Source organism: Ictalurus punctatus, chromosome 13 (genome assembly GCF_001660625.3).
Source record: "Ictalurus punctatus breed USDA103 chromosome 13, Coco_2.0, whole genome shotgun sequence".
NCBI lineage: Eukaryota > Metazoa > Chordata > Actinopteri > Siluriformes > Ictaluridae > Ictalurus > Ictalurus punctatus.
In genome coordinates, this window is record NC_030428.2 from 2,864,946 (window position 1) to 2,881,022 (window position 16,077).

The 16,077-nt window shown below is 41.6% G+C and overlaps 1 protein-coding gene across 1 annotated transcript; it reads right to left on the reverse strand.

Moving 5' to 3' along the window:
- Nucleotides 1–607: 607 nt before the first annotated feature.
- ppp4cb (protein phosphatase 4, catalytic subunit b) lies at nt 608–15,653 on the reverse strand. Its single transcript, XM_017483011.3, has 9 exons — nt 15,491–15,653; nt 11,113–11,317; nt 10,879–10,930; nt 9,096–9,146; nt 8,731–8,832; nt 8,211–8,384; nt 4,830–4,956; nt 3,985–4,174; nt 608–1,520 (listed from the first exon to the last, which is right to left on the reverse strand). The coding sequence occupies exons 2-9, from the start codon at nt 11,208–11,210 to the stop codon at nt 1,391–1,393; spliced, it is 924 nt and encodes a 307-aa protein (XP_017338500.1). The 5' UTR covers nt 11,211–11,317; nt 15,491–15,653; the 3' UTR covers nt 608–1,390.
- Between the last annotated feature and the right edge of the window lie 424 nt (nt 15,654–16,077).

Below are 16,077 nucleotides of genomic sequence, written 5' to 3' on the forward strand. Positions count from 1 at the left end.
TCTGGATTTTTTCAGTTGATGGACTGCTCCTCAACCAAACAGTGAGGATGTTTAAAATCACAGAAACAAATGACATTCTCATACCTGTGACACAAATTGTCCCACCAGTGTCAACTGCCACACAACTAGTGGGTCCACCACACACCTAGAGAGGGATAGTGGGCCTCGCATCAGGGAGTGTTGCCGTCTCGCATGTCCAGGGTCCTCGATTCGAGCCTGAGCTTACGTAAATGTTTGTGCAGTTTCACATCCTCTGCATGTCCACAAGGGTTTCCTCCCACATCCCATAAAAAAAGCATGCCAGTAGTTAGACTGACTACTCCCTAAGTGTGGAGGAGTGTGTGGGTGTGTGCATAGTGCCTTATGATGGACTAGTGTCACATCCAAAGTGCATTCCCATCTCATACTCAACAATCTGAGGCGATCATAAGCACAGGCTCATTAAAACTGGACAGTCGAAGATTAAGAGGGGGAAAAAGAAAAAGAAAAAAAAAAAAAAAGTGTCCAGTTTGGGCCAGTCTGTGCCCATGATAGCCTCAGGTACCTGTCTGACAGGAGCGGAACCTGACGTGGTGTTCTGCTATCAAAGTAAGCAAACACCGCAGCATTATGTTCATACAAAAGTACAGTTTATTGTCACAAATAATAATAAAAATCACCATTTCCTCTATTGAGAGAAGTCAGATGGGAGGAAAAAAAAGCATGTTGCCTAAAACAGTTTGGTTTTGTTCCAATACTTTCCAGTGTGGCTGCTGATCACTGCAGGGGTCGTAGGCCTTCCTTCACAAGAGTCAATCTCGAAGACTAGGGCTTGAGAGGGGACGAAAAGATGCATAAACTATAACAATGGGCAGTAGTGTCGTTTTTGTTCGCCCACACGTTTAAACCAAAGGGTACAGCGGATGAAAAGAATTTTTTTTAAAAAGTAATGTGGATTTCCGATAGCTTTCCTAAAAACAAAGAAGGGCTCTTTGAGGATTCGGAAAAAAACGCCACATCCGTCTTTACCTCCATTTCCCTGCGGCTTTCAACTGACTATAGTGCTATTCACATTGGTGAGAATTGCATACAGCTACAGTAGATTTATGAGAGCAAGTGACTTTACAGCAGTATGAGAAACTACAAAGCCAGTCTCTGTGTTTGTATGTGTAACAGAAGTTCAGGTGACAGTGTGTGGCTAAGAGAGAAAATAAGCAGAAAGACAAACAGACAAAAGAAAGAAAGAAAGGAAAAAAAAAAGTAGAAAAAGTCTTTTTTAAAAAAAAAAAAAAAAAAAAACAACAGTTAAGACAGCTGGGCAGGGAAGGGTGGGACAGAGAGAGAAACAGGTAAATATATGATGACGCTTCCTGCAAAAGGTGGCGTTTCCTTTCCTACGGTTGCGGCAGGCTCACAGGAAGTAGTCAGCCACCGGCTTTTTAGAGGGAATGCCTCTGGTTTCCTGTGGGGCAGCTTCAAATATAATAAACTCTTTCTGCAGGTGCTCGTCCAGCTCCAGGATGGCTGCTACATTCCCACACCTGACAGGGAAGAGAGAAAAATGAAGAAAACACAGTTTACACATAGCACATTTCCACCATCACAGTGCTAAGAAAAAGTGTTCTCAGCACAAAAAAAAGGTAGGGGGAGCACTCGCCGTTGTAATATTATTTGAAACGAAAGGGGGCGACTCTGAGTAATCGTCCTATGAACCAACAGGAAATAGCTGAGAGAAGTGGATCGTCATAACAACCATAGCAATGCTTACAAAACAAGGCGTCTCGCATGGAGTTGCTGAATGCTGAGGAGGAATTATTTGTTGTTGACGTTTGTTTTCAGTTCACGAAAACCCACAGTAAGAAAAAAAATTCAGATTTTTATTAAACATGGACTTTTAATATCATTAAATAGACTTATTATTTATTGTAGGCTCATGTTGTAAATGTTGACTACTCTAGATATAAACAAAAAGTGGGAGCTTCCTGCAAACGTCACCTCTCACATTTACACAATTAGGTGATTATATTCACACATCAGTGTAAACATCTCTGTGTATGAAGACAGCAGGATGAGGTGTAATCACTGGGTCTGACGGTGTAGTGAAGATACTGATGAATGAAAACATGCCCCCCCCCAAAAAAAAACAAAAAACAACTTTCAGCTTTGGCTTTATTCTTTCAGCAGTATGTACAAAGCAAATCCAAAAGCTTTTGGTCCCAAGTGCCTTCAGTACCGAGTATGAAGGGACAAGAGCGCATTTCCTCATTTGAATCGGCCTAATATAGTCACGAAACATCCCTTATCATGAAAAGAGCTGGTCCTGAAAACAGAAGTCGGCTGTCGAAGTCAGCAACGGTCTGAAAAGCAAATATGTATATATATATATAGAGTTGCTTTCCACTGAGTCGCTCTCTCAAATGAGGAAATTGCTAAAAATATGAAACGTTACAGACAGTTACAAACTGTGTTACCGGAGTTAAAGAAAAATCTTTACAGCATAATAACATTTTCCATTATTCCCTCCTTTTATCAGTAAAGAAAATATAATGATCATAATCTTTAGGGATGCACCGGAATCACAGCCCATGGAAATTTTCAGCCAAAAATGGCTTTTTCAGTTTTTGGTCAAAAGAGAGAAAAGAAAAAAGAAAAGAAAAGAAGAAAGAAAGAAAAAAAAAAAAAAAAAAAAAAAAAAAAAACCATGCCGCCCCACCCCTCAGTGCTCGGCGCTTACTGCGACATTACTAATTCCGCGATTTAAAGAACATTACTTTGAAATAGAAAAAGCAGTGTGAACAGGAAATGATGCAGGCAGAGCTGGACGTGATGAAAAGCATCTGCTGAAGGATCGACGCTCAGCACAGAGTAAAGTGTGCCAGAGAAACCGGTGTGTACACGTGATAAGGCGCAAACTCCCACACTTTGACACGTTTGACGAGATCCTGCAGGAAAGTGTGCCGATCCACAGCAGTGCCACAACAAGCACGGCCACGCTTTCCATTGCTTCCACTCAGGTATTTATCTGCCCCAAGCACCGGCTCTCCTGCCAGGAAGCTGAGCAACTTTTGTTCTTGAAGAGGAACCTGCCACTTTTGCTTAAACAGAAAGCAGTCCAATTTACTATCGTGTACAGCAGCTACTTTAAAATTCGTGCAGCCCTGCAAAACCGTGCCCTTGACTTGAGGCTACGTGTCGTTTACAGTTCGAGGTTGGTTTTAGTTTACTGCTTCCGTTTTGCACAATAATCCTTAACTAATGTGGGAATACATTTACACAAACAGAGCAGAGACCCAGTTCATTACTGGACCGCTTCATAAGCAAAAAAATTTTAAATAGTGAATTATATTTCCACACTGTCATCATTAAATGTCCGGCGCATTTCGGCTTTACTAAGCTCTTGCACGGGAAGATTATAAGTTTCGGTGATGGGTGCGAGAGCAACATAATCATCTTCATCGGTCTCTGGAATCGGGTGATAAGAAATGAACGGACGTGTGATAGAACGATCCGGACGATGAGCCCTCTGACGCAGGGGATGATACAGCATCCAAACAAGAGGCAAAATTCTCACCACCAATATCGAACTAAAAACAAATCAAGAGAATCACTTTCTTCCAACGTCCAAATACTGCATCGAACCATCCCCAAAATACCGGCGTCATCATATCCAGAGCTGGCCACTACATTCCACCCAAGTACAAGATCTCCCATCAACAACGCTGGACGCAGTAGCAATCACGTCAGTATTTGAAATGTTACGGAAAAATATCAAGTTTCTTAAAACCTACAGCACAATATAAAATGTGGGGAAATGGTGCAATGAATACGAAAGTAACAACTGTTTCGAAGACCACAAAGATAAATAGGGACCTGATTAAATCTCAGGTTGTATGAAACTGACCACATGGTCTCAGAGACTTCCTGAATTAAGAAACAAATAAACGGAAATGCCTGCATGTGCTTGCGCGCGCACACACACACACAGATGCGCGCGCACACACTCACCTATAGCAGTAGTTGGGTGCAGACCACACAGTGAGCACGGTCTCGTTGAAGTGCCACTTGTAACCCTCCATGACGAGCTGGTGGGCTCGACAGATCATGTCAATGTCGTTAGCGGCGTTGAACTGGGCCACGACATCACTGCCGAACAGGTATCCTGCTCCTCTTGGGCTCACTCCCCAGCCTGTGGTGTCTGCACACAAACAGATCATCGTTTAGACGCCTGACGCAGAAATTACACCGCCCATGAACACCTGCACAGACTGATCCAACCTAGCTTTAATTCAAGCAAATAACATCATCACCAACACTATTTCATTATTCAATTATGTGAGGAATAAAACACTTGGGGCATGCTGTTAAAGGAAAATAATCAAGGAGAGGGTGGCGTGATGCAGCAGTGTTACTGTTACCACGCTTACTGCCTGAGATCCCACAGAGTTTTATTCCTCTTACACCAGATATTTTTTGTACTTTTTATCCATTTATAGTTCCATTTAATGTTGTGGAACATCCAGAAGACTAGTTCTTGGTATTGTTTACATTATAGCAGCTATAAACAGTCGTTCCTTCACCCCCCCCCCTCTAAGTTAATAAGCTAAAAAAAATATCTGCTTCTCATGTTACAGGAAACAGCAAAGTCCTCCTCTTTACAAAGTGCCGACACTGGAGACTCCTTCCATAAATGCTTACATCTCACCGTTACTGTAGAAGCTACACTGTACAAGAACGAGTGCACGGATATAAACCTGTGATTCGGCTTTCAGCCGGCACTACTGTCAGGGCTGCAGTTGTAGAAAATTAAATCATCATCATCTGACCAATCAAGAATTCAAGTCCTGCGTTACCTTCAGGGTCCGACCACAACAGGTCGCACATCGGCCCGTCGTGCGGCACTTCCTGTTTCCTATCGATGGTTCGGATTTGGTCCAAAGTCTGGATAGAGGGCGAGAGGCCTCCGTGCACACAGAAAATCTGCAGAGCAAACCGGGACCACAAAATGATCCATATCAGACTTTGACCAATGATTATCTGAATTCTTAAAACGGAGTTCGACATCAAACAAACATAGTGACTGACTTGTAAAGATAACGAAAGCTAAATATTGTGCACAGGCTAGACTATTTATAAAAGGCTTACACTTGTATAACTCTCCCCACTGTAACTAACGCTATTTGCACGTAGACGACGTTTATACACCAGAGCAAACACAATAAATAAAGGTGATAGCTGGTGGTTAAGCGCACTGTGGTGCATGCTGATGCAGAGAGGAAAATGAGCTAGTCATGCTTTCCTGTAAAAGAACCTTTGTGTCTCAGAACGTCTAGACAAACGGTGTCTGTAAGAAGAAAACGGCTGGGCTTGTGGTGTCACAGAAGGGTGTATTGAGTCCGTCGCATTTGAGAAACACAAACTACAGCTGTGCTATTTTGTACACAGGATGTTGCATCTAGCTGCAGTAACTGAGCCATTTCATAATCCACCATCTACACATACAACACACACCCCCACCACCCTACTTCCGCATAGTGATGTTCAGTTCAAATGCACATACAGTGAGCGCCTACTGCTATGGTGGTCAAACGGAGAATGTTTCAGAGGCAACGTTAGTCAAAACAGTTATCTAACAATATTAATTACCAACGCTTCTGCTGTTCAGACAGAACTAATGGTTAAAATTAGAGATGCACCGATGTATCAGCTGATAAAGGCTATTGTTCCCCGCTATTGGCCGATAGTTTAAAAACGACCGAGGATCAGGGACGGTTATATCCAGTCAATCGAAAGAGGGCGGGAACACACATGGATTTCGCGCTGTGCGTAAAGATGTCGTCTCTCGTGTGGAATGACGACAAAACTGCAGTGTGTAATCTCTACAGTGCTAATATTTTACACTGGAAGTGAGCGGCAGTGAAGCGGGAGTTTCGGCATCGAGTTGAGTTTTTTTTCCGTGCGCTGCTCAAATGCTGCTTGAGCTGAATTAAAGGGCCAGTACACCGGTAAAACATTTTTAAATGAAGATCAGTGACAAAAACGTAGTATATGTTGCCCAGAAAAATATATTTGTAGAGTAGTAGGTTTCATATGCAGTTAATGTTAATATGTTAACGTCCTCAGCTGTCTTTGTGCTTTGTGGAATTCATTATTATTCATTTTATAAAAGGCAGAACTATCGGTATCGATCGATATCACTCTGAATAATCTGCTCTCGGTATCAGCTGAGAAATTTTGTATCGGTGCATCTCCAGTTAAATTATATTGTCCTGGTTGTGTTCTTACAATTAGGGGATGTGCAATATAACTACTTAATACCAATACTGTGATAAATTGTGGACATAGTTGTTTGTTTTGTTTTATTTTTACAATGCAATCCACTACGGCTGTCACAAATGCTCGATTATAATCGACTACTCGTTTATAAAATGCCCTCGAAGAAAATTCCACGCAATCAAGCCTTCAGCAAATGGCACCGGTCTGAGAAACTAAGACTGAATATGTTTCAATTGAGATTTTTTTTTTTACAGAGCGTTTTTTCGTCCGTTCATGTCGCAAGGTTTTTAAAATGGACTACATTTTCAGGAAGCGGTTTCGGAGCATGGCCTCATCTGTAGGAGATGGAAAGTTCTGGATGAGATCAGAGAAACTGACCATCATTTACACTTTATTGTCCAGCATGTTGTTTGCACTTCAGATGTATTTTGAACAGTATTATTCCAAATTAAACACCATCACCATCAATTGCGCGCTAGCATGCCTCTGCTATGTTTACCCATGACCCCCCCCCCTTCTGCGTGCCGATGCAAAGACACGATAACACAAAAGATATAAATCGATAAACTCGTGGGGTTTGGGTTTTCCTCAAAAACCACCAAGCTACCACTGTTGGGCCGTTGAGCAGGGCCTTTAACGCTGTCTTCTCCAGCAGCGCTGCATCATAGTCAGGGTCACTTTAAAAACATATTCCATTACAGTAACAAATGACTTCATAAAAAATGTAAATCACTAAGCTAATCAAAAAGTACCACAATATGAAAGTAATGTATTCTGATTACTTTTGGATTAGCTCAAGGTCACACATGTAAGCAAAGTCAAGAGGAACAGCAATATGATGAAAAATACTTTTATTTAGAGCTTATTTTAGAGCTTAAGAACATGTTCAATGTTTGGATTTGTTTTAAGAAAACGAATGAATAAATAAATAAAAGATCGCCGTCACTGATGTGGGTAACATTACATCACCGTTAGCGTAACCTGATTTTGGTGTTCCAAAAAGAGGAACCCCCCCCCGCCCCCCACATACACACAGGTCTTAATAGTGTTCAAAATAGTGAATGCTGATTTTAGTACACTGAAAAAGACACATTATTACCACTATTACAATCATAAATATATACAAATTCCTACATTGTTTTGAATAAGATAAAATATTAGATGCCACAAGTGTACCTTCTGCCGTCATTTACACATCTGAATGGCTGTGAAATATGAAGCAATGTGAGAAATTAAATTAAAAATGACCTTATATGGCCGGGGGCATTGCTTCGACTCAGGACAGATGTCATTTGCTGTTCACTGTAAAGCAACCGTTTGATGCCGTACACAAGAGAAGGCTAATGGTTAACAGGCAGGAATTTGGTCAATAGTTGCTGCAAACCTTTTACAATCGATCATTGGTGTGTGAGAAGGTGGGAATTACAGAGAGGGGTTAATGCAATGCAAACATGCACACACACGCACATGTTCCGGCATTAGACCATAAGCACATCATAATGAAACTAACGCCGATTCCTCAACATTTTCTCAAATTTAGAAACCGCTTTTTTTTAAGGTCTGAAAAAGAGGACGTGTGGTCACCCTAACAAAAACACTCCCGTGAACAATTTGCTCATGTGAGTTACAACTGGCAAGACCTGAACTATAACCAAGCAGCTGTCTATGTTATGTTGTGTTAAAAGATTAATTCCTTCACCCTTAAATGAAAAAATGTAATCCTGATAATTTTCCCACCAGTTTTTTGTATCTAGATTACGTAACGCCGTTACATTATTCCGCTACTCATCATGGCTCTGACCGGAACTTCGTAACAAGCTGGGATATGCGAAGAGAAGAATTTCACTGTACTATACGTGTGAAAAATAATAACTCTTCTTATAAATACATATTCACCCAAATAAAAAACAAAAACAAAGTAAGCTAGCAACGGGTATTTTTTTTTGTATTAGACTGACCTTGCCGTCGATGATGGCCGACAGGGAGAGGTAGTCGAAGATCTCGGTGCAGTACCTCCACACTGTGACGGAGCCGTACTTCCTTAAGCACTCGTCGTAGAAGCCGTACACCTGCGTGATCTGTCTGGACTCGTGGTTGCCTCGGATCAGCGTGATTCTGTCAGGGTAGCGCACCTGACGTGGACCATGACAAACTTTAGACCGATAATAAAAAGCTTTTTATTAACCATTAACCCTAGTCGCACTTTATCTTGCTCTCCCAGCCTACACTAGGCTCTGAGATGCTAATGCACTGATCGTTTTCCTTTAATAATTGTGCGACGCTTGCTTGGTGCTAGTGATCAGACGTTATCCAAATCCCTGAACTTACACAGAACCACTGGCAGCCCCTTAAAGAAATATCCCTGGCCCGCAAGCTGCTCAGCTCTATGATCACATGTACGTCTACTGCCCGTTAGAGCATATGGATAAAAGCTTACTCACAAACAGTAAGAACAGCAGTGAGAAACCAATTACAAACCTTAAGGGCCAGGAGCAAAAGGAAAGTCTCAACACTGTAAAAGCCTCTGTCCACAAAGTCTCCCATGAAAAGGTAGTTTGTCTCTGGAACATCACCTCCCACCTGTACAGAAAACAACTCCATTTAAACATGCTTTTAAATTATATATAACTTGTGTGGGTTTTTTTTTTTTTCTTCCTCATGCTGCAAGCAAACATTATTTTAATTTCATAAAATAAACAGAACCAGAAACCCGATTTCTAGAACTAAAAAAAATACCATCAACTTCTAAGATAATAAAATCCAAACTGGCCAACATGATGCGCTTTTAAACCCAGTAACGTTTAACCGAACACATTGTCTGTGTGTGTGATCGCAAGACTCACTCTGAATAACTCCTTCAGGTCATAAAACTGTCCGTGAATATCACCGCACACCTGGGGGGGGGAGAAAAAAGATCATGAGATATCCCATCAATCTGCATGTTTATACAGGCACAATAACAAAACCTTTTTATTAAAAAAAAAAAAAAAGAATAATAATAGATAAATAAATAAATGAATGAACACAAACAGCCATCATGTCAATTTTTTTTAAATAAAATAAAAAATAAATATATTTTATATATATACACACACACACAAAAAAAAAACCCCTAAAAAGTCTGAGGGGCTGAGAGTTTGTCGTTCACATGGGTGTGAGCCGAGCGTGTTCTAATACACTGGCATTTGGGAATTAAATTTAAAAAAAAAAAAAAAATTGATTAAACAAGATGAAATGTTTGCTTAATCTTGGAAAACGTGTGAAGTGTATGATCTTATGGATTTAAATTTGTTTATAAGCTCAACAAGTATAAAGCATGCTTCACTCAGTGAACAGGGAAGAACGCGAACGTAACTTGCATTTAAATGTCACTGATATTTACGCTGATCGGGTCTAGCAGGTTCTGTGGGTATGTGAAATGCTCTTATGTGTCAAATGCCACGATCAGAATGATCGTGAATGGTGATGTCGAGAGAAGCGTTGTAAAACCACAGTGTCTAGAAATGCTCTAAGACATGTGAACAGCTGCAGCCCGCTTTCACACGGCACGGTGTCTCGTCATGATATTCATCGTCTTTTTCCACACCAGCGTATGAAACTGCGCAATCTAGCACATCTCTGACCTGAAACAAACGTCTTCGCAACACAAAGCTGAGGTTTCGTATGATATTTCTCCAGCATGACAGCACGGTTATAGGAAAATAATCGACGACAGGGTGGTGCGATGTGGCCTGATGCAAAGCAGGGATACTTCTACCCGTGTTTTTGTTCCAGTTATTGTTACCTTCGTAGAGTGCTCGAGTGAAACGATGACGTGTTAGAATGAGGATTCGACGGTGCTGTGGTATAAATGTAGGCAGACATTTCCATAGATCTTAAAAAGGTAGGGCAGTGTGCGATGCTTATACAGCATTCCACGACAGGTCTGACTCTGAATTCCAACTCGGGAGTTCAGCGAGTGAGGTTAAAAATCAACATGGCTGCTCACACAGCATCAACAGTAAACAAAGTCATGTAAACAAAGTATTTCTCGAAGACACGTCAAGCCGGCCAAACGCGTTTTTTTTTTTTTTTTTAAGAATGTGGGCAGCATAATGTACACTGAGGAAGGTGATATCCGCCCAGTTCCACATACGAGCTCACAGACGCCTATGATTGGCTAGTCCCGTTGTGACTCAACGGCGAATCACCGGCGTCTGTCGCATCATCGGGATTCGAACTTGTGTCCGAACGTTAGATTAGCATTTTTTTAAAAAAAAACGAACATGGAGGTGTCCCCCACACGGATTCCCCTCCACACTTTGTAGCTTGAACGCCATAATAAACAAAAACGCCATAATTCTGAGCGCTGACGTCCCGCTTCCGAGGTAAGCCGAACGCAGCAGAAACCCTTATACATACGTTTCTATGTTACACAAATGTGTAGGAGAATGGGTTAAGGCATGAGAAAACTGCGATTTGATTCTTTAAAAATGATGCCAGCAGGAGAAAACTAAGACTTTCAGACTCTGAGCACAGACAACAACAACAACAACAAAAAAAAAAACATTTCAGTAATCCACTTGACTCCCATGAATTATTACATTTCCAATGAGTCATTTAATTACAGTGATTCCATTTACTTACTGTGACTGGAGAGTCCACCCTCTGCACATTACTCTCTTCTACAAGAATCTCTCTAGAACACAAACAGACCAAAACAAACCCACACTGCAATTAGGAGGGAAATACATGCAAATACGACAGAAATACTCTTTTTCTCTCATTCTCAGATATCTTCGTCATGGTATACAGTGTTAAATCGGTATTGAGCCATCATTAGTCAGAGGGCCTTTCTGTGACATGGCCGTTGTTTATTACCTGGCTTTGGCACACAGAGCCTTGACCTCGTTCTCCTTGATGAGCTCGCATCTCCTCAGCTGGTCGATCTGTCGGTCCAGATCACTGATGTCACCCATGGTGAAGCGCACACAGCAGGCTGAACCGTTTCTCCCCCCACACACACTCGCACAGACACCCGCACACGCACACTATCCTGTAGACGGCACTGGGGTGGGAGTCGAACCTGCGGAATAGAGAATAAAACCATACTACGCTTAATGACTGGTTTATTCAGTAGATCTGTGCCATCCTTCACTGTGTACTAGTTTAGTATGCAGGTCATTTCAAAGGTATGAAAAGACTAAATATAACATGCTGCATTGAGTGCATCAGATACAGCAGTGGAGCTAGGTGGGGGGAAAATTCTACACCATGTAGGTGTACAGTTACGCTTGGACAAGATGTGCCAATTGTCCTCGACCGCTTCAGCAGGGTCAGTTTCTGCTGGTTTTCCTGGTGGACGAGGTCTGAGACTGTATTGCTACATTTTCAAAAACTTTGCTCTGGAGTTTTTCTACTAATGACATACAGTAACTCCTCTAATGCAAGTAAACAAATGAAAATATTTTTATTCGGGTTACTTTCTAACCTCCCCTTGGTTGTCTGTCTCGGATAAGGAGTACGTTTAACGAACTCAAGTCTTAAGATGCGCCCAAAATACTTTTTTCAGCTAAGTGCGAGTTCGGTGCAAACGTCAGGATTTTGTCAAGCGGGGATCTAAAATGTCCGTGGCTGCATGTGCCGTCACGGCGTCAGAAGACAGACGGGCAAGTCTTCACATTTTTTAACAACCCAGGGAAAGGCATTAAGACAAATTCAACAACAGGACAAGAAAAGGAAGGCTGAATTAAGCAACGGTTACTGCTGCTAGCGTGAACAGAGACGAGAGGGGCGATGAGGACACGCTTTGTGTAAACGTGGTTCAAACTTCTAGGTTGCGATATGGAGTAGATTCGTTCAGGAAAAATATAGTGTTCAGAACTTTACATGCTACCAATCAGAAAACGTTCAGAACATTTGAGAGGGATTTCCCAATCCAGCACCTACCAGCCCTAGACGCACCCAAGAAACGTTAAGGTCCTTTCACGCCGAACTCGAGATGATTGATCGCGTTCAGCTAACTCACGCCTGAACGGTACACAATGGTTGGCGTGACCCACTGTTCAGCTGATCAGTCTATTGTCTTTGACCACCAACAAACACAAACTGTTAAAAAGCACAGAAACTATTCTTATTTATGTATAGTGTAACCAGAAAGGGAGGCAGAACGTTTTTTGACCGCCACCATCAAGCGGTTTTAGTCTGAATGAAATAATGTGAAATACATTGCAGTAACACAGCAGTGGGACAAAACCAGACTTTCATGCCCAAGACCAGCACACATCCCCCCCCCCCGTGGTGGAAGAACTTTGATAAATGAAGCGACAGTTCAGTTCTTACCATCACCTTATATACTATATACACACCTTACTGACATGTTTCAACAAGAATATTAAGAGAAACAACAAATGACACACCGAGTATTGTTTTCGGTTACAAAAAGTCCAACTAAATATGAAGTGTTTCAGTAAGAAATGTGCTTTATACTACGGCATGTGACGACGGTTTGTTTGTATCTCCATGCTACTTGTATGTGTGTGCGCGTGCGAGAGAGCGAGCGAGAACATGCACGCCGAGCAGACGGCACTTTTTAAACGCGTGACTATCTGACGTGCGCGCCATTTTAATCCGTAAAAGCCCAATTGGATGGAAACAGGCAGGAGACCGTAATTATTGCAAACTTCTTTTATGCACTTTGTCAATAACAGAAATGTGCAAAAAGTGGATAGAAACTTGGCAAACGATAACAAGAACTCAATGTCAATTCTCTTGTCTCTTCGGAAATACTTCGGTGTTTATACTGTTTTTCAAAACAGCTTTCTGTGCGGTAGCGTCACCTATCTCGCCCTTCGTACAACAGCAGTCGACCGACATGCTGGATGGGAGAAAAAAAAAAAAAAGTGATACAGTGATCGAGATCAACACGATATACATTGTGTGTATTATAACGTTACATGATCGGCGTTATATTCTCTACCTTCCTCCAAGTTAGTAGTAGAGAAGTACAATAAAGAAGAGAAAAGATAGATCAGGCTATTAAACCAGAGATTACATGTCAGATAAAGTCAGTGATCATCTGTCTGACGTAGTTTAGTTACGATGGGATTATACAGGGTGTACTGGATTCAGCCCAAAACTGCTCTACATTACACCCAGAATTCTCAGGGGGAGACGGAAACACCACCGCTGTGTTTCTGTACGCCTTGAGGCAAGACACTACAGGAAGAAACGACAATCTCTATGATCTGTAAGAAAAAAAAAAAAAGGGTTAATGTCACAGTTTGTCTGCCGTGTTAGCGGAAACTTAGCAACTTGGATGGATGCACAATCACCTCATCTCTCTAAAATAATTCCCTCCTGATCTGTACACGTCAGCTTCCTTTATAAACCTGACAAACCGCACACTAACTGGAGCAGAAGAACATGACACCGGGGTGTGCTTTTCCTCACGATACTCAGAAACAAATATCTGTTTCTAGATGAACGGCATGCATGAAATGTTCACAGGTTCATCGTGATCCAAGATTAAGAGGAATTTCCTAAAAAGGTCGATAATTTAATGTCTAAAAAAACTTTCCTTTTTAAAAAAAAAAAAAAAAAAAAAAAAAAAAAAAAAAAAAAAAACCCCACGACCCACAAACAGCCGACATTATTAGAAGAGTGCTTGATTATCTATCGGCTGAATAATAAAAGCGATGATTTTGCTTACACGGACGACGATAAACCGATATTAACCTGATTAAGACGATACTCTGATTAAGGATCTAGCATGTAAACAGCAATTTCTGATGACCTTAATCCGACGAAACTCTGACATACGCGAAGTAAAAACAAATCGAATTAAGACATGTGACACGGACATCGGTAAACTAATTACTGACCGTATTCTGAATGAGGTGTTTACATGAGTCGCTTTTAGAATACTCCTATCATGTTCAGGTTTGACACGTTATAGAACATAGCGCGATTAACGGCACACGTCGTTACGTCCCGCCGTCCCCTCCAGAATTCCACATATCGACATACACTCCGTCTCCATCATGGGACCGTATACGGTTTCACTTCTAATTTCACGAACGCTTCAAGTGCAGTTCATTATTTCTCATGCCACGCGTGCGAATTTATACATGAAATACATGTATTTCTCCTACTATACACTAGGCAAGTACGCGGTTTGGGACGCAGCCGTGCTCTCTTGTTCGCCGTCAAACAGTCGAGTGCTGCCGTGTGTGTGTACGTGTCCTGTCGCACAATGCGGTGAAAACTCTCACACGACGTTAATAGTGTGATTAAAGTGTGTACATGTCTGTAACGCACGTCGATAACGCGACTAAAACGGGAATACTCCACAAATTCCATTTGTGTTTACTTCCGAGTATGACTTTAATCGGATTAAGGTCATCGATAATCGCTGTTTACATGCTAGTTTCTTAATCAGAGTATCGTCTTAATCGGGTTCATATCGGAATACTCTTCTCCATGTAGAACAGAATAAAGGAAATGGCAAATCTGCTGAAACTCCTAACATCATATTCATTAACAACTCCCACATCGGCTTAAAATTACTTACACACACTCACACACTTATATCACCTGGTACTAATGTTAGAAAATAAACTCTTAATGTAATAAGAAAGTGTTTGTTAGTGACCCAGTTAGTTCTGTGAGAAACCAGTTCCAGCCAGCAGAACCAAACTAATAGTGACGCAAACACTAATAATTAGCATGCTCAGTTAGCTTAGCATAGCATAGCATAGCAAACTCACACACAGTGGAGCTCAGATACACGACCTACCACATTATTATTTATTTATGTTTCATTTACTCATACATGAAGGGTTTAGATGAGGACTGGGATGTAATGTGTTAAAGGTGCTCGGCTGTGCGATGCTAGCCCGGCTGCTCTGAGCACTAGCCTTCTCAACTAAGCTACCTTAACTAACCAACGCGACAGGTTAAGGACACAATGCCAACAGGTTTTTCTCAGCACTTAAACGTCAAAATGGACTCTTCGGGATTGTTCTAGACGACCCGCGGATTTCCTGCGAACCCAAAGAGATGGCGCGGTAAAAAGGGATTGAACGTTAAAATATCGGCTAGTGGGTGTTAGCTTAGCTTTAGCTTTAGCGTAGCTGTAGCTGGGCCTGGAAGGTTTTTTTTTTTTAACACAACGATTCTTCGGCTGAAACCTACAACCGCGTGACGCTGAACTCAACACATTGATGAGGAATGGATTAAAAGTGGTTGTTTAAATTACCTGAAACACTTCACTCGGATTTAGACGGAGTTCGGAGAAACCGAGGAAACTTCTCCCGTGCGAGTCGTTTTCTTTCACCCGGCTCACCGTCTTTTTTTTTTTTTCTCCGTTTTTTTTTCCTTCTCATTCGCCACCATCTACCGGCGTCTAGCTCCGCCCCTTTTCCCCGCCATCACCACCACCACCATCATCATTATCCCGCCATGACTCCATCCCAAACACCGCCTTAGTGGACATGTAGTGCATTAAAATAGGGTACGAAATCCATTACGTCATACACTATGTAATGCTTTTATTTAGGGGATTGAACGACATTTTGAATACAGCCCTTGTGTCTCGCTTACTTGAAGAATCCTCAAGTTAGTGAAGCTAAGTAACTCTTTTCGGTGAGTCGGATCATTTGGTTCGGCTCACCATTAAGAGTCGACGCTTTCGGCTCGCAAAACCTTTTTGATTTATTTAAATCTAAAGCGGGCAAACTCGATTGCTGTCTTTTGCTTTAACTTTAATCAAATCTTACACTACCTTCTAACTGGCAAAATAACTTTCTCAAATCGATCTATTTAAACGATTTTAAAATCCATTTA

Bases quoted from the DNA above. Each gene is read 5' to 3' on its own strand.
- ppp4cb (XM_017483011.3), bottom strand. From the start codon at position 11,210: ATGGGTGACATCAGTGATCTGGACCGACAGATCGACCAGCTGAGGAGA. The intron at 9,147-10,878 runs GTAAGTAAATGG...TCCCCCCCCCAG, and splicing joins GGGTGGACTCTCCAGTCACA to GTGTGCGGTGATATTCACGG. The intron at 8,385-8,730 runs GTTTGTAATTGG...GGTCCACGTCAG, and splicing joins TTTTGCTCCTGGCCCTTAAG to GTGCGCTACCCTGACAGAAT.